Source organism: Peromyscus eremicus, chromosome 2, assembly GCF_949786415.1.
Source record: "Peromyscus eremicus chromosome 2, PerEre_H2_v1, whole genome shotgun sequence".
In the NCBI taxonomy this organism is placed as follows: Eukaryota; Metazoa; Chordata; class Mammalia; order Rodentia; family Cricetidae; genus Peromyscus; species Peromyscus eremicus.
In genome coordinates, this window is record NC_081417.1 from 152,439,560 (window position 1) to 152,457,764 (window position 18,205).

At 44.5% G+C, this 18,205-nt stretch overlaps 1 protein-coding gene across 1 annotated transcript in view; it reads left to right on the forward strand.

The window, feature by feature from the left end:
* Fbxo42 (F-box protein 42) overlaps positions 1–18,205 on the forward strand; it is a 67,178-nt gene that overhangs the window by 30,938 nt on the left and 18,035 nt on the right. Inside the window, exon 4 of the mRNA XM_059255322.1 lies at positions 913–1,047. Within this exon, the coding sequence (XP_059111305.1) occupies positions 913–1,047 (135 nt within the window). The remainder of the gene's footprint in view (positions 1–912; positions 1,048–18,205) is intronic.

Genomic DNA, 18,205 nt, shown 5'->3' on the forward strand with positions numbered 1-18,205 from the left:
GTAGTCTACACCAGCCAGCACGCCCAGGGGTCAAATAGCTTTCTGCTTCCCCTTCAGTTGCTTTAGGCTTGAACTGCTGCTTCCTCTGCTGTGCTTTCACTTCACCAAAACCTGTCTTAGGTAGTCACGTGGGTGTCGGTGTGGTTGTCATGGTTACAGCCGTGTTCACAGTTGTCGTCGTTGTGTTTCATAGAAAGGTTTGGGCTTCAGTTTTCATTGGAAAATACAAAACTTAGAGAACAGTCCATGGGAAACAGGAAGGACACGTGTGGATGCCGGCTTTGCCGTGCTCTAGGACAGGATGCAGTGTAAGAGTGATACCGCTGGGCTCAGAGAAGTGTCACTCTCAAGCGGCCACCGTCTGAATGCATGTTGCTCTTCCAGGAATCCTGCCATCTTGCTCCATGATGTTATTGTTAGTTTGTTTAGCGCTCAGAAATAAGATGTTTCGGGTTGGAAAGATGGCTTGCCTGTTAAGACCACTGGCTGCTTTTACAGAAAATTTGGGTTCAGTCCCAGCATCTACACAGCAGCTAACAACTATCTGTGACTCCAGTTTCAGGGAATCTAACATTCTCTTCTGGCCTCCATGAGCACTGCATATACATGGTGCACATTACATCCGTGCAAGAAAGACACCCATAAACATAAAATAAAAATAAATCTTAAAAAATTACAAATATTAATTTTAAAAAAATGTTCACAGCTTTTCTCTTGGCTTTCTTTGCAAGACTAATGTGATATTGATCAATGTGAGGACAAGTTGGGGATAGGAATTTGGTGTCTGGCACAGAGGAGTTGTTGAATGTGTAGAATATTAGAGTTTGGAAAAAAAGGGGTTATGGTTAAGGTGTTGAAGATACCTCTAAATTAAGCTGCAGTCCATGTTTCTTGTTTCCCCTGCCCCTGCAGGTGCGTGCTATTACGATGCCAATCAGTCTATGTATGTCTTTGGAGGCTGCACCCAGAGCAGTTGCAATGCTGCCTTCAATGACCTCTGGAGGCTCGACCTAAATAGCAAAGAGTGGATTCGCCCATTGGCCTCAGGTAAGTAATGGACTGCTGATTTCTGCCTTCTCCCAGAGGCCTCTTGGCATGGACTCAAGCATATGTTCCTGGTGTCTCAGGTTCCTTGTCAAATCTGCTGTGAAAATGCCTTAGGGTCATATGCTCATCTAAGTCTTTGCATTAAAAATAAAATTGTAGTTGGGTTTAGTGGAGCATACCTTTAATCCTACCACTTGGGAGGCAGAGGCAGATGGTTCTCTGTGAGTGTTAGGCCAGCCTGGTCTACATAGAGAGTTTTAAGACATCCAGGACTACATAAAGAAAGAGATCCTGTCTCAAAAAATAAAAAAAAATAATAAAAATAAAAATAAATTGTGTTTTATCATAATATTAGTATTGGTACCTGTCCAAAATCAGTGTGCCACTGTGTGAATGCATTGGTGTGGTTTGCTCAGGTGCTTGCACAGGTGTGAGTTGTGTTTGGAATGAAGTCGAAGGGCAGAAAGAGTCGTGAGAACTGTAGTTGACTGACAGGAGCTATTGTCTCAGGGCTGAGGTCTTTGACTAACACCTGTTCTTGCCAGCTCAGATATTCGGGAGTGTATGGACGTGCCTCTGCTGGTTACTCGGGAGTGTGGGAAGATTCCATAGTAGGTGCACACCACACGGTCCCAGGACGGTAGAATTACACTGGAAAACAGATGTCTTTTCTCCTTTCCATTTGAATCTTTCCTTTAAAACAAAAACAAAGCAATGTTTTTGCACTCATGAGAGTCCTGTCTATTTAAAGTGTCAGTCATTAGATTGGAAATGCTGGTGCCATGAGGAAATTGAGTCCCTGGGGTGTAAAATGCTCTGCTAGCTTCATTGGCAAGCTTTTCCTGAACAATCTTCACTTGGCTCTTCAAGGTTGGAGCTCAGTCTCAACACCAAGGACTTGGGTTTTCGTTTTCCTTGGGTGCTTCCCATTTACTTAGGCCCTGCCATACTGGTTGGCTTAGGCTGGGGTCAGCTTAGCCTTTTAGAAAGGGCCCTGGTGAGCAGGCAGGAGCTTCATCTCTGGCATGATCTCAGTTTTCAGTGACTGAGTTATGGCACCTCTCAAGTTGTGGACTGGGTGATCCTGTCTTAAAGGCTGGGGAAGCCAGTTCACATGCCCTTGTGTTTGCAGAACCGCTGCTGTGAAGCTGTGCCCAGAGGCTGAGATCTGCTTCCACAGCTGAGAGCTCTGTGAGCAGATGGAGCAGGAGCATGCAGACAGTGTTACTGGAGTCCTCAGGGAGGGCTGGGGTGTGTGCAGATCTGTTTACAAATACTGAAAGTATGGCTAACTGTTGATCTTACAGAAACTTTGAAGGCTAGTACTATTTTAGGGCTCAGGATTTTATGCTTAGGAAAGTCTCTTTTTCTAGTTCCCTTGTTCCCTATTCATTTAGTGAAGTATTGATTAAATATTTGAAGTCACAAATTCTTCTTTTTTTAAAGAAGCTTATTTACTTTATGTGTCTGCCTGTGTGCATGTATGTAAACCATGTGCATGCTTGTTGGATCCATTGGACCTGGGCTTACAGATGGTTGGTTGTGAGCCATCATGCAAACATTGGGAATTGAACCCCAGTCCTCTGTAAGAGCAACAAGTGTTCTTAACTACTGAGCCATCTCTCCAGCTGCTTAAGTCACATATTCTAAAATATAGAACATTGAGGCTGGAGAGATGGCTCAGCAGTTAAGAGCACTGGCTGCTCTTCTAGAGGACCCGGGTTCATTTCCCAGCACCCACATGGCAGATCACAACTGTCTGTAACTCCAGTTCCTGGGGATCTGACACTTTCATACCAGTGCACATAAAATAAAAAGTTAAAAAAAAAAAAGATTTATTTTATTTTCTATTATGTAGTGTGGGGAGGGTGCTTGCAGAGTCCAAAAGAGGATGTCAGATTTGCTTAGCTGGAGTTTAGGCAGTTTGAGCAACCAGCACGGATGCTAGGAACTGTATCTGAGTCTTCTGCATAAGCATAGTGTGCTGGTTTTGCTAAGCAATCTCTCCAGCCTGTTAAACCTCTAAGTTTAAAGACTGTGCTTTGAAATCCTCATAGTAGATTTAGAGGAGCAACTGGTTTGGTAATTCAGAGTTTATGTGAAGAGTAGTCATTGAGAATGTTCTCTTTAGGTTGATTGATTGATGAAGACAGGGTCTCTTGTAGCTCAGGCTGGCCTTGAACTCCTGATCTTTCTGCCTCTGTCAAGTGCTAGGATTACAGCACCACCATGCCTATTTTCTTTTTAAAACAAGCTATTGGATATTTAAAGTCATTTGCTGTTGAAGTGCATTAAATGAATCTAGTTGCCACCTCACTTTAATCTGTAATTACAGCCTAGTTTTTTGAGGGGAGTTTTTTGAGATACCTGTGAGTCTTATGAAATTCTCATTTAGGCAGAAATCCCCTGGGACAATTCCCTGAAAGAATGTTTGTGTATTCCTTCCTGAATCTCTCTAACTGAAACATTGGTGTCTTTCTGGACAACACACGAGCTGTCTGCTGGCCTGCTGTGTCCGGCTGACCTGCTCTAGTGCACAGAGGGTGAGTTGAAGGGGGTGCTGTGCTCTTCCAGCACCAGCTGTGAGGCCATTTTGTAGAACTGAGTGTGTGCCAGCCATGCTTGCAGCATTCAGTCTTCAGACTCAGAGCTGCTGGAGAAGTGAGGTATCCAACAAGCAGTGGAATGCTTCTGGTTGGAGGCGTCTTCTTCCATGTAGATTTGGGCGTGTCACACAGAAGCCTGTGGCCATCTTGGTCTGGCTGGCATCATAGCTTAGGCTGCTGTAGCGAAGTTTTCAGGTCCCCCTGGCCTGCAGACTGAGGTGGCAGCAGTGCTCCCGCTGGGTTGGAGTAGGGAGGATGGCAGATCTCACAGCAGAAAGAGACCGCAGATGGTATATGTTGGACTTCTTCAGAAAGATCTCATAGGGAGCTTGTACTGGAGTAGTATAGTGAAAGCCAAGGTAAAATTACACAGCAAACAACCCAGCAACAAACTAGAAACTAAAAAGAGATGACTACTTTAAACAGGAGTGCTAACTGAAGTAGAAGTGAGTGAGAATTCATATGCAGAGACCTTTGGGGCAGCAAAGAGGAAGACATACTAGAGGAGCTGAAAGCAAAATGTATGGGGGTCACATCATGAGTGTCTTAGTCACTGTTCTACTGCTGTGAAGAGACACCATGACCAAGGCAACTCTTTTTTTTTTTTTTTTTTTAAAGATTTATTTATTATGTATACAGTGTTCTGTCTGCATGTATGTCTGCAGGCCAGAAGAGGGCACCAGATCTCATTACAGATGGTTGTGAGCCACCATGTGGTTGCTGGGAATTGAACTCAGGACCTCTGGAAGAACAGTCAGTGTTCTTAACCTCTGAGCCATCTCTCCAGCCCCAAGGCAACTCTTACAAAGAAAACATTGAACGGGGGCTGGCTTACATTTCAGAGGTTTAGTCCATTATCATCATACTGGGGAGCTGGACAATACTCATGACACTAGAGCAGTAGCTGAAAGCTACATCCTGATCCACAGGCCAAGAGAGATGGACCGCCTGCCATGGGCTTAAAGCCCACCACCCCCATTGATACACTTCTTTCCACAAGGCCACACCTCTCAAGGAAGTAAATCAAAGAGAACAGATTGGAGAGGTTCCATCACAGTAAGAGCCATGAGAGACGGTGAAGGCTTGGACTAGAGTCATGGCGTGGAGATAGGATGAAGTGGATGACTTTCAGCTGGATCTTTAGATTAAAATGATCTGGGTGGATTGTAAATAGAGAGGGTCAGTCAAGGCACATGTTTGCATCTTGTGCAGCTAGATACAAAGTAGAGCCTTTTTCAGGAGTAGGATACATAGTGGAAAGAAGTGTAGTTTTATTATTTTACTTTTTTTGAGATAAGGTCTCATGTAGGCTGACCTTGATTCCTGTTGCAGAGGTTGAATTTGGACATTTTATCCTCCTGCATGCTAAGTACAGGGATTGTTAATCCCATCAAATTTGAAGCAAGCTTTAATTAAATACTGCCCAGGATAATGGACTCTGGCCAGGTCCATTCCAAGTTGCCAGAAAATGACCAGGCGCTTATAAAGGCAAATCCACAAGACTAAGTACCTTCTGCTTTCGTCCAATCAGAGGCAGGCATACATCCTGACGTATTTCCTGCCTACTTGTGATTAAGGACATCCAATGCAGCTGGGTCAACCAAACTGGTTTAGGGAAGTGAAAACATGTGGCTTGTTATCTTATATGAACAACAGCCTTTCTCACCTCAGGAAGTACCAGTCCTTGGGTGAGAGGCCTAAGGTTAGAGGCATTTTTTTCCCTCACAACTTCGCTTTCATTCTTGGGTTATAGGCTCATATTGCAACACTTTTTTTTTAAGATTTATTTATTTATTATATATACAGAAGAGGTACCAGATCTCATTACAGATGGTTGTGAGCCACCATGTGGGTGCTGGGAATTGAACTCAGGACCTCTGAAAGAGCAATCGGTGCTCTTAACCTCTGAGCCATCTCTCCAGCCCCGCAACACATGGTTTTTACATGAGTGTCAGAGACCCAAACTTAATCCTCATATTTGTGTGATAGATCCTTGACCCACTGAGCCATCTCCCTATACCTTCTCCTTCATTTCTCAAGGAACAAATATTTAAGAGCTGTGATGTGATCTTGCTCTTGAGGTTTAAGATACTTGCGAGTCAGTGGCAGACAGAAATCCCATTTCTAATGGAGAGTGAATTCAAATAAGGGGAGAGGGTTTTGTGTTTTGTTTTGTTTTTGTTTTTTGGGGGCAGGGTTTTCTTTTTTCTTTTTTTGGTTTTTCGAAACAAGGTTTCTCTATGTAGCTTTGCGCCTTTCCTGGAACTCACTTGGTAGCCCAGGCTGGCCTCGAACTCACAGAGATCTGCCTGCCTCTGCCTCCCGAGTGCTGGGATTAAAGGCGTGCGCCACCACCGCCCGGCAAGGCAGGGTTTTCTATGTTGCCCTGGCTATCCTGGAACTCGCTCTGTAGACCAGGCTGCCTTTGCCCCCCAGGTGCTGGGATTAAAGGCATGCACCACCACCACCTGGCATAACCAGGTAGTTTAAAAAGTCAAACAGCCAAGGCATGTCTTTAATCCCAGCACTTGGGAAGCAGAGGCAGTTGGATTTCTGAGTTCAAGACCAGCCTGGTCTACAGAGTGAGTTCCAGGGCTACACAAAGAAACCCTGCCTCGAAAAACCCAAGAGAGAGAGACAGAGGCAGGCAGGCAGACATACAACCATAAATGAGTGAATGGAAAATGACAAATATGGAGCTGGATGTAGTGTGTACCTGTAATCCTGAGACTGAGGCAGAAGGATTATGAGTTCAATGCCAGCCTGGGCTACAAAGTAAGACCTGTCTTAAAAAACAAACAAACAAACAAAAAATAATATAGAAAACAAATACATGTAATATAGAATGTTAGACAGTTCTGAGTAGAAGAGGAACTACTCAGTGGGTGTATGGGGCTATACCAGGGGAATCATGACAAGGGACTCAAGGAGAGGTAACACTGGAACAAAAAACTGGAGGAATACAGGGACTGGAGGAACAGTTCAGTGGTTAAGAGCACTGGTACTCTTCCAGAGGACCCAGGCTTGGTTCCTGGCATCCACATGGCACCTCACTACCATCTGTAACTCTAGTTCCAGGGGATCTGATGTCCTCTCTGGCCTCTCCAGGCACCAGGTATACATGTCATGCATATATATATTTGCATGCAAACGTTTGTAAACATAAAATGAATGTTGTTTAAAAAAACAAATGAACTTAATGGATACAAGGAGCAAATGAATGGGCTATGTCATCTCACACAATGCAAAGACCCAGAGGTGCGTGTGTGTTTGGGATAGCCCAGGATTCCAGGGAGGACCCAGTGAGACAGGAACAGAGTAAACAGGAGAGCATGGAGGCAAGTGTCTAGGCAGAATAAGAAGGCTAGTGTGTATATAAGGCATTCAGCTGTTAAGAGGACTTTGGGATAGTCTTGAAGTGGCCGGGTTTCTGAAGTGAGTTCCTGGAAGGGTAACATGAAGGTAAAGAATCTGAAGAGCTGGTCGTGATCTCTAGATGAGAAATGATGCCGGCTCAGGAAAGTATGAGCAGGAGCTTAAGAACCCGCTGAAGGAGTCGGACTGGGGTTTGTAGAGTAGGAAGGAGAGTAAGGCGCCAAGTGACACGGGCGCAGGATTGAGAGGGTAGTTGTTGGAGATTTGTTTCCATTGTTTGGTTATGTGTGGCGTGTCTGTGTAGTGTGGGGTATATGCACTAGTGTTGGTATTCAAGGAGGCCAGAGGTGTTGAAGCTGGAGTTAGAGGTGATAAGAACTGGCTGACGGCACTGCAGAGAACTGAGCTCAGGTCCTCTGGAAGACCAGTAGGTGCCACTGAGCCATCTCTTCATCTCGTAGTTGCGTTTTTTTGAGATAGGGTCTCACTGTGCAACCTAGGCTGATCCTAGGACTCACCATGTAGACCAGGCAGGCCTTGAATTCACTGAGATCTGCTTGTCTCTGCTTCTCAAGTGCTGGGATTAAAGGTATGTGCCACCAAGTCCAGTGGGAGTTCAGTTGTGTGTTGGGTGCCAAATGTAGCTGGAAGTTTCTCTGGACTAATCTCTCCCACCCACGGTCCTGCAGCCACTTATAAAATAATCATTCAAAGGCTTATATTAATTACAAACTGAGCTGGAGAGATGGCTTAGTGGTTAAGAGCACTGGCTGCTCTTCCAGAGGACCTAGGTTCAATTCCCAGCACCTACATGGTAGCTCAAAACTGTCTATAACTCTAGTTCCAGGGGTTCCCACACCCTCACACAGACATATATTGAGGCAAAAATACCAGTGCACATAAAATAAAAATTAATAAATTATTGAAAAAAAATTACAAACTGTGTGACCTGTAGCTTAGGCTTCTTACTAGCTAGCTCTTACAAACTTAATTCAACACGTTCCTATTAGTCTGTGTTTTGCCACGTGACTTCGTGGCATTACCTGTTTTCTCACATCTTGCTTCTCCTGGCAGCAGCTTGCAGTGTCTCCCCTGACTCTGCCCCTACCCCCTCAGATTTCCCACCTGGCTCCATCCTGCCCTGTCATAGGCCAGTGTAGCTTTATTTATTAACCAGTGAGGGCAACACATATTTGCAGCATACAGAAAGACATCCCACAGCATAGTTGCATTTTTCAAGTAGTATATTTCAAGTGTGATGGTGAATACCTGTAATTCCCATACTTGGGAAGCAGAGGCAGGGGTTCACTGCAAGTTTGAGGCCTGCCTGGTCTGCATAGTGAGTTCTAGGCCAGCCATGGCTATGACTTTATAGCATGTCTGCATGTCAGTTTCAGTGATCTTCTAGAGGAAGTGACTAAGTTGGACAGAGACAAGAATTGTCATCAAGGGGTGGGGTTGGTAGAGATGGGAAGTTTGACCGACCAGGTGCTGGACAGTGGGAACTAGTACAGGCTTTCTACTGATGGTTTTATCACTCGTGAGGTAATGGAGGGCAGAACGGGAGAGAAGCCAGGGGAAGTTATGGCTGCTTGTGAATGAACAACTGTGTGTACATAGTCATAGTCTTTGCCAAATAGTTCCAGGAAATTGACAGACCTTCTAGAATTGTACAAAGGTGGCACCTTAATTCTTAATCAGGTTTGTTTGGTTCAGCCTGTGTTTAATTCCCAAAGTAAATAAGCCAGTCTTTGGATGTGTGTTTCAAAAGACTAATGTTTAAACCAGTTTCTCAAATAAATTACTGTTAATTCAAACTGAAGCTAATTCCAGCACCTATTTAATAACAACTGTAAGTCACATTGCCCTTTCAGTTGCTTTAAGTCAAGATAAAATTATTAATTTTGCATTTGATAGTTCTGCTTTTTAAAACTTCCTAAAGTTAGCCGGGCGGTGGTGGCGCACGCCTTTAATCCCAGCACTCGGGAGGCAGAGCCAGGCGGATCTCTGTGAGTTCGAGGCCAGCCTGGGCTACCAAGTGAGTTCCAGGAAAGGCGCAAAGCTACACAGAGAAACCCTGTCTCGAAAAATCAAAAAAAAAAAAAAAAACTTCCTAAAGTTTACCCCATTCTCATGTGCAAAAGAGTAGAGAATTTCAGTTGGTGAAACACATTTCCTCAGTTAGATACGGCTTTAAATACTGATGGAGTCTATAAATATTAACGACACGGAGCTCAGCCTGTCATGTCTTAAATAGCCTTGGAGCTCAGTTGATTTTCCCACCGCTTTCTCCCATAGACTCAACAAGGATTTTTTTTTTTTCCCCTTCTCAGTTTCTGTGCCTTGGAACACATGGAATTCCAGTACTGACTTGTGGGTTCAGAATCTTGTTTTAGAAGAATTTACCAAAGGACAAAGATATGCAGCCCTGTTGCCTGTTTACTCCCAGCCCCACACCTTCAGCTCTGTGTCTCTGAACTTCATAGCTTCCATGTCCTCTAAGCCCCAGTTCCTTTCTCTGTAAGAAAGAGCATAAGCTTCTAAAAAATAGATATGACAGGTCATCTTCATCCATATCACTAGGGATATTTAGGTGTAGAGTCTTTGGTCCATAGGAGACTCACTCTTCTAATGTGAGGAGTTGGGGGTAGGATGATGGATTTGGGGAGTGGTGTGTTGTATTTGTATGGTGTATATGCAGGTGTGTGCACACATGTGGAAGCCAGAGGAAGGTGTCAGGTATCCTCTGTCACTCTCTACCTTATTTCTTTGAGTCAGGGTCTCTCCCTGAACCTGGGACTTGCATTGTTTTTTACTAGGCTGGCATCCAGAAAACCCCTTCCTGTCTCTACCTTCCAGGGCAGTAGGGTTTTACATGCTCATGAGACTATACCCAGCTCGTTACATGGATACTGGAATACAAATTCAGGTCCTCCTAGTTGCCACATCAAATGCTTAACCACTGAGCCACCTCACCAGTTTCCTGGATCTGTACTTTTAGAAGAGAAAACTGGGCCAGATAGATACCTCAGCAGTACCAAGCCTGATGACCTAAGTTTGATCCCCACTACCCACATGTTAGAAGGGGACAGCTAATTCTTACAGGTTTTCCTCTGACCTCCAGTTGTGCACCATGGCATGCATGCATACACACACACACACACATACATACACACACACACACACACACACACACACACACACACACACACACGTATTACCTGAAACTAAGCTAGGTAGAATATCTTCCTCCCTCCCTCCCTCCCTCCCTCCCTCCCTCCCTCTCTCTCTCTCTCTCTCTCTCTCTCTCTTTCTTTCTTTCTTTCTTTCTTTCAGACAGGGTTCTTTATGTTAGCCCTGGATGTCCTGAAACTCGATCTGTAGACCAGGCTGGCCTCAAATTCAGAGATCTGCATGCCTCTGCCTCCAAGTGCTGGGATTAAAGGTGTGCACCACCACACCTGACTCTAGAAAATATCTTTTTAAAGAAGAAAAACTGTCCCAGTTGACTTTTTTGTTTTGTTTTGTTTTTTTCAAGACCAGGTTTCTCTGTGTAGTTTTGGAGCCTGTCCTGGACCTTACTCTGTAGCCCAGGCTGACCTCGAACTCATAGAGATCTGCCTGGCTCTGCCTCCCGAGTGCTAGGATTAAAGGCGTGCCCCACCACCACCACCACCCGGCCTTCTAGTTGACTTTTAGCATGGCTGAATTTGGGAATCCTGTACCACAGTGTGCAGTCGGTTGCCTCCCCAGCGTTTTCACAGTCACAGGTGGGTCCGCTGTACCCAGTGGGACACTTCGGCTGTTATAAAGAAGCAGCTGCTCTGCTCTCGTGGCTGCTTAGTGTCAAAGTAGCTCCCTTCCAGCCCACACATTAGTGTTCTGATTCCGGAATCCCTGGCAGGGTGCAGTAAGGAAGGGCTTATTCCAGCTCACACTTTGTAGGTGTGTCCCTCACGGTGGGGAAGGCAGAGAGTGATGAATGCTGGTGGTCAGCTAGTGTTCTTTTTATTCAGGCCGAGACCCAGGAATGATATCACCGAGTTAGCATGGGCTTTCCACCTCAGTTAACCCAGCCCAGTCTAAAACTCCTCACATACATGCACAGAGGCATGTCTCTTAAGTGATTCGAGATTCTCTCAGGTTGACAGTCAACATTAACCATTCCCAGTTCCAAGCAGTCTACTGTCCTTGAGATGCTTATGGACTTGAGAAGACTTTAGGAGTAGGTCTCCGTGTCCCAGATTTTTCACACACTCTCTAGCCTTCATACCAACTTGATGAGGCTGACACCACCATCACCACCATGTTAGGAGCCCAGAAGCTGAGGCTCAGAAGAGCCTGCGGAAGTGATTCATGCCAACTTACACAACCAAGAATGAGGGAGCAGGAATTGCAACCCAAGATTTTATCTCTCAAAATCTGTGTTCTTTCTGCTAAGTCACATTATGAGTGGTTTTCTTTTTTCTGTTATTTCATATTATGTTTTATTTTACTTGATTATTATTAAGGGGTGGTGCATGATACCACAGCACCTGTTTGAGGCCAGAGGACAACTTCCAGGAAGGAGTTCATTCCCTGTTTCCACTATGGGTTCTGGGGATCAAACTTATGTCCTCAAGATTGTGCTTTACTTTGCTAAGTCATCTCTTTACCTCTTTTCATTTCTTTTTATAAACAGTGTTGTAGAAAGACTGAGCCAGCCGGAACTCACTGTTCTCGGCTTCAGTTGTCCAAGTGCTGGGGATTACAGGCCTTCACTGTTGTGTCCAGTTTAAAACATTTTTGTTGTTGTTTTTTCAAGACAAGGTTTCTCTGTGTAGCCCGGGCTGTTCTGAAATTCACTCTGTAGACCAAGCCTCTGCCTCCTGTGTGCTGGGATCAAAGGCGTGCACCATCATACCTGGATTTTAACTGTTTAATTTTTAAATATTGTGCGTATGGTGTATGTGAGTGTGCTATGGTCCATGTGTGGATGTCAGAAAACATGTTTCAGGAGTTGGTTATCTCCTGCTGTGGGATCCAGGACTCGAACCCAGGCTGTCAGGTTTGTACAGTGAGAGTTTTTACTGCTGAGCCATCTGGCTGGAGCACATTCTTTTCCTGTCTTTCCCTTTCCTTGGCTTTGGCCCTTGACATTCTGTTGACTTTTAGGGGAATGAGTAGATTATCAAAGGATAGGGAGTAGAGAGTATGTCTCCCCGGAAAGGAAGCTGAGAGAACTTAAAATCAGTAGTGTAGTTTGTCTTCTGAGATGTTTCATGGGAAAGTGTTGACTGAGAGAAGGCCTCGGTCCCTGTGCTCTCCCAGCTGGGAGTCAGGAGGGCTGCTGTGGAAGGAAGAGCCCTTGCTCCTCAGAGCTGCTCAAAGAACATTCTTGCCCTCTCAGCTACCTGCGAATCCCACAGAGGAGCTGGTTTCCCTTCGGAACCAGAGTCAGGAAGAAGAATATCATTTACAGCAGATGCTATAGAAAAACCATTACTTCAAGGCTGAAAAGTGTTGAAACTCTAGAAACATCTGCCCAAAGTGTCACTGTTTTTGTTGTTGTTGTTTTGTTTTCTTGATGTAAATGATACCTTTAAAAAGAATGACAGTGGGAGCTGGAGAGATAGCTCATTAGGAGCACTGGCTGCTCTTGCAGAGGCCTGGGGCTCAGTTTTCAGCACCCACAGAGCAGCTCATAACCATCTTTAGCTTCAGCTCCAGGGCATACAACACCTCTTCTGATCTGTGGGCACTGCATGCACATGGTGCAGACAGACTCAGGCACACACACTCAGACATAACAGTCTGCAGCTCTAGTTCCAGACGATCTGATGCTGCCTCCTCCTTTTTCCTTCCCTCCCTCCCTCCCTCCCTCCTTCCTTTCCTCCTTCCCTCCCTCCTTTCCTCTCTTTCTTCTTCTTCCTTCTCCTCCTCCTTCTCAGGATTCGTTCAAACTCCAGGTGTTGGTAGGAGCCCACTTATTTTTGTCATGTGCATTGGTGTTTTGCCTGCATGTATGCCTGTGTGAGGATGCCAGATTCCCGGAAACTGGAGTTACAGACAGTTGTGAGCTGACATGTGGTGTTGGGAATCATACCCAGTCTTCTGGAAGAGCAGCCAGTGCTCAAAACCATTGAGCTATCTCTCCAGCCCTTAATCTCCATGCTTTAGTTTTTTGTTTTGTTTTGTTTGTGAATGAGAAGACTTGATTCTACCTTTAGATTTTTTTTCCCTTGGTTACCAAATGCATTGATTGCCAAAATGTCATTGGCTTTTTCTTCTGTGCTGCAAGTCCTTCATTCTTTGACTCTGAGTCATTTAGTCAAATTCAGGTGCCTTTTAAATCCTGTGTTATTTGAGTTAAGACCCCACAGTGTTACTGAAAATAAGCAGGATGGTTGCTCTTGGGTTCCCTGTGCAGGACAATCTCAAGTCATCCAGCACTGCTTCTGTTTACTCCCAGGAATTCACGGCCTCTCCTAACACTGTGGTTTATTGTAACAAGTCTCTCTGTCCCACTAGCCAGCTCCCAAATACCGAGAGACTTCTTATTTAGTATGAAAGCTCAGCCTATTAGGCTTGTTCCTAACTAGCTCTTATAACTTAAACTAACCCACTTATATTAATCTATGTTCTATCACATGGTATAGAACATCACATGGTTACCTCTCTTCCATCTTGTACCTCCTGTTTCCTCTCCGTGTCTCCAGTGTGCCTCAATTCTCCTCCTCTTCTTCCTTTCTCTCCCTGGAAATTCTTCCTATACCTCCTGCCTGGCTATTGCCCCTTCAGCTTTTTATTACACCAATCACAGCAATACATCTTCACACAGTGTACAAATGTCCCACAACAGTTTATGACACAATGAACTTCATTTTGTACGTTGTCTTATATATCTCTAGTGCCATCTAGTTGTTAACCTTTCTTTTATGCCCTGGATGAAATTGTAGAAAGCCAATTCTAACCGTGGAAACAAGTTTTATCCTGAGTCACTTTTAACTTATGCTTTCTCAATGTGGTGGTTTGAATGAGGCTAGTGTGTTTGAAGACTTGGTTCATAGTCTGTTGTGGAAATGATCACCTGCTCTTGCTAGGCAGATGAGCACTGTATTGGTCGTTTATCGACTGAAGGGATTGAACTTCATTTTTGCGGCTGCGATCCAGCAATGGCCGCAAAAGGAAAGATCGTGATTGCCTACTTTAATATACAAATTAGTCAATTTATTTTTACTATATATACTTTTTGATTGATTAATTATTTTTTAAGAACAGAGTTTCTCTATGTTGCCCTAGCTGTACTGGAACTCCCTATGTAGGTTGGGCTAGCATCAAATCTCAGAGAGATCCACCTGCCTCTGCCTCACAAGTACTAGAATTAAAGGCATGTGCCACCACACCACACCAGGCCCATAGAGCTGCCACCACCACATTTCCCCTTTTCTATTTTAATAAAAAGGAAAAAAAAGAAAAAGAAAAAGGTTATAACTAACAAAAGAAAAACTATATACAAAAGTACAATGGTACAATGACTATATACAATATATACAAGTAATAAATGTCTAAACAATGTCTAGTCCATTTGTATTTGACAAATTCAGAGAAAATAATTTCATTATCTATCCTATTTTGTTAAGTCCAAAATGTATCTAATTCACTTTCTATCCTAATTAATCTTCAACTATAACTAACTAACCTTCAACTATAACTAACTAATCTTCAACTCCCTCAGAGACCCAAGAAGGAAATAATATTAGCTAACAAAGGTTATCATTGCAAAGGGCAGGGGTTGTATATCTATTGGAAAAGACTGTGGGCTTTCCCTCCATTTAAAATTTTTTTTATATGTGTGGGTGTTTTGCCTGCATGAATGTCTTTGTACCACGTGTGTACCCAGTGCCCAAGGAGACCACAAAGGGTGTTGGATCCACTGGAGCTGGATTTACAGACTGTCGTGAGCCATGCTGTGATTGCTGGAAATCAAACCCAGGTCCTCTGGAAGAGCAGCCAGTGCTCTTAACTGCTGTCTTGGTTAGGGTTTCCTTTTTTTTTTTTTTCTTTCTTTTTTTTCTTTTTCTTTCTTTTTTTTTTTTCTTTTTTTCCGTTCTTCAAGACAGAGTTTCGCTTTGTGCCTTTCCTAGAACTCACTTGGTAGCCCAGGTTGGCCTTGAACTCACAGAGATCCGCCTGGCTCTGGCTCCCGAGTGCTGGGATTAAAGGCGTGCACCACCACTGCCCAGCCGAGGGTTTCTATTGCTGCAAAGAGACACTATGACCACAGCAACTCTTTTTTTTTTTTTTTTTTTTTTAATTTTTGTTTTAGGAGAAATGGACAGAGAGGAAGCGCATCTCAGTATGTATTGTCCTACTCTGACAACCTGTATCTCTTGCAGGCTTTATGTATATAGAATTTAGTAAGCAGAGATACATTCATGATGTTCCAAAACATAGATCATATCATTTTTGGTTTTGGACATGTGTATTCACTTCCTTTTGCTCATCTTTTAGTCATCATTAATAAGCTATGACAGAACAGTGTAGCATGAATCTTAAAAGTTCTTAAATAAAATACCCAAACCAGGTATTGGGGTGAATGCTGAAAGATCAGAGAAGCAGATCAAGCCACAGCCACATCGCCTCACCAATTCCTCAACTGATCCTGTTTCCTCAGACTGGAAGCCTCTGTGTTCTCATCCACATGGATCTCAGCTGAACTGCTGCTAAGATCTGAAAAGCCTAACCAGCTCTAGTTCCTGGTCCTCACACTTTAAATACCTTTCTGCTGTCTGCCATCACTTCCTAAGATTAAAGGCTCACTTCCTGGGATTAAAGGTGTGAGTCAGGCTTTAAACTCACAGAGATCTGGATGGATCTCTGCCTCCCAAGTGATAGGATTAAAGGCATGTGTGCCACCATTTTCTGGCTTCTATATCTAGTGGCTGTTTTGTTCTCTGACCCCAAATAAGTTTATTGGAGTGGGGGCTGGAGAGATGGCTCAGCGGTTAAGAGCACTGACTGTTCTTCCAGAGGACATGAGTTCAATTCCCAGCAACCACATGGTGGCTCACAACCATCTGTAACGAGATCTTGCGCCCTCTTCTGGCATACATAATAAATAAATAAATAAATCTTAAAAAAAAAAAAAAAAGTTTATTGGAGTGTACAATATATCAACCACAGAATAGAGTTATCATTTCCAATCATTTTCCCTCAAGTTTTGACATATTAATAAACAGAGTTATCATACTTACTCATTAACCCCATAACCCAATTTTAAGAATCTGGAGGTGCCGGGCGGTGGTGGCGCACGCCTTTAATCCCAGCACTCGGGAGCCAGAGGCAGGCGGATCTCTGTGAGTTCGAGGCCAGCCTGGGCTACCAAGGGAGTTTCAGGAAAGGCACAAAGCGACACAGAGAAACCCTGTCTCGAAAAACCAAAAAAAAAAAAAAGAAAAAAAGAAAGAATCTGGAGGCATATGACAGCCCATTCTCAGGCTGGTAGCTTTGGTTGCTTCAAGGACATTAGACCAAAACAAAATCTTCAAGGTACCCTGGGCATTTTGCCATATGACTATGGCAACTCTTATAAAGAAAAACATTTAATGGTGGCATACAGTTTCAGAGGTTCAGTCCATTATCATCATGATGGGGCATGGTGGCGTACAGGCAGACATGGTCCTGGAGAAGGAGCTGAGAATTCTACATCTTGTAGGCAACAGGAACTGATCTGACGTAGCTTGAGCATATATGAGACCTCAAAGCCCACCTCCACAGTGACACACTTCCAACAAGTCCACACCTACTCTAACAAGGCCACACCTGCTCTAATAAGGCCACACCTCCCCTTACCACCATTCCCTTTGGGGTCCTTTTTCTTTCAAACCACCACAACCACTGAGCTATCTCTCTAGCTCCAACGCTGTGGGGTTTTATATATACCTATTTTGATGACCCCAATGTCCTTTTACTCAAAAAGCATCTTCATTTGTGCTCTGAGTGGGCAGAGACTTGGAGTAGCCCCTATTTACCCCATTAGGCATGAATCATTTTGTTCTGTAGAGGACTAGTGAGTAGTCTAAACTAGGGTCTTCAGTACCATCAAAGCAGTAGTGGTTCCCTATCCTTAGGAGATACCCTGACACAGGGGAGAGAGACAGAAAAAAGCAGAATGCTTGTATGGTGCAGGCTAGGCTGTGGGTGTCCATGAATGGCAGCAGCACCAGGGCTTCATCTTGAAGGGTGGGATGGGAGTGCCTGAGAGTTGGGCACTGGAGAGGGGATGATGGTGTTCCCAGGCTTGCAAGTAGGTCTGTCCCCTGACCAGGGTCTGTCAGAGTGGTGAGAGCAGGTCTTAGAAGGAATTGGGGATTGGTATGGTCAATACGATCCACAGTTGGCTGTCATCACATCATTTCCACCTAATTCTGCCAACTCCGTCTGTTAGGATGCTGGACGTAATGGGCTCAGGGCACAGCCTCCACTCCAACTTTTGTTAGAATCCAGGGGCTACAGGAGTGTGTTTGTCCGTGCCTCCATCCTGTCTGCTTCCATCTTACATTTGCAGGCGGGCCTGCTCTGTCCTGTTGGGAGGCAAGAGGGCACAGGCAGGAGGAGCTCATGTCCAGGCACCTCTCCTGCAGTAGCTTCGGCCTTGGTTACTACTGCTGGCCTTTGTTTTGCTGGCAGGCAGTGGAGCCTCAGGCAATCAGAGCACAGACTGGGGAGGAAATGGGCTTGATTAGAGGGCTTCTGCACCTTTCATTAGCCAGCTCTGGCTCCTCTACTGTGTTCAGAGGCAGTTTATTGATCTTACTCTTATTGGGTGGCAGCTTTGCCTTGTTTCCTCTGACCCAGTGCAGCCCTGGGACAGTCTGTGCTTATGATCTCAGGGTGTATGGGGAAGAGCAGAGGGAAGAAATAAAATTTTTGTTTATAAAGTTAAGATCCTGGGATTTTTCTAGAACACATGATTTTTGGAGGTAGGTAGTATTCTGTGCTGCTGGAGAGAAGAGCTGGAACTGCCCATACAGCTCTTTGGTAACCTTTAGTCGTCCTCGTCGTCCCCCCAGGGAGAGTGAATAGACTGGCATATTTCAGGGCTAGTGGACCTTTCCTGTCCTCCAGGAGGGGAGGTCTGTGACTAGCAACATTGTCTTCACTGTGAATGGAGCCACTTGAAAGGTGCCCCTGAC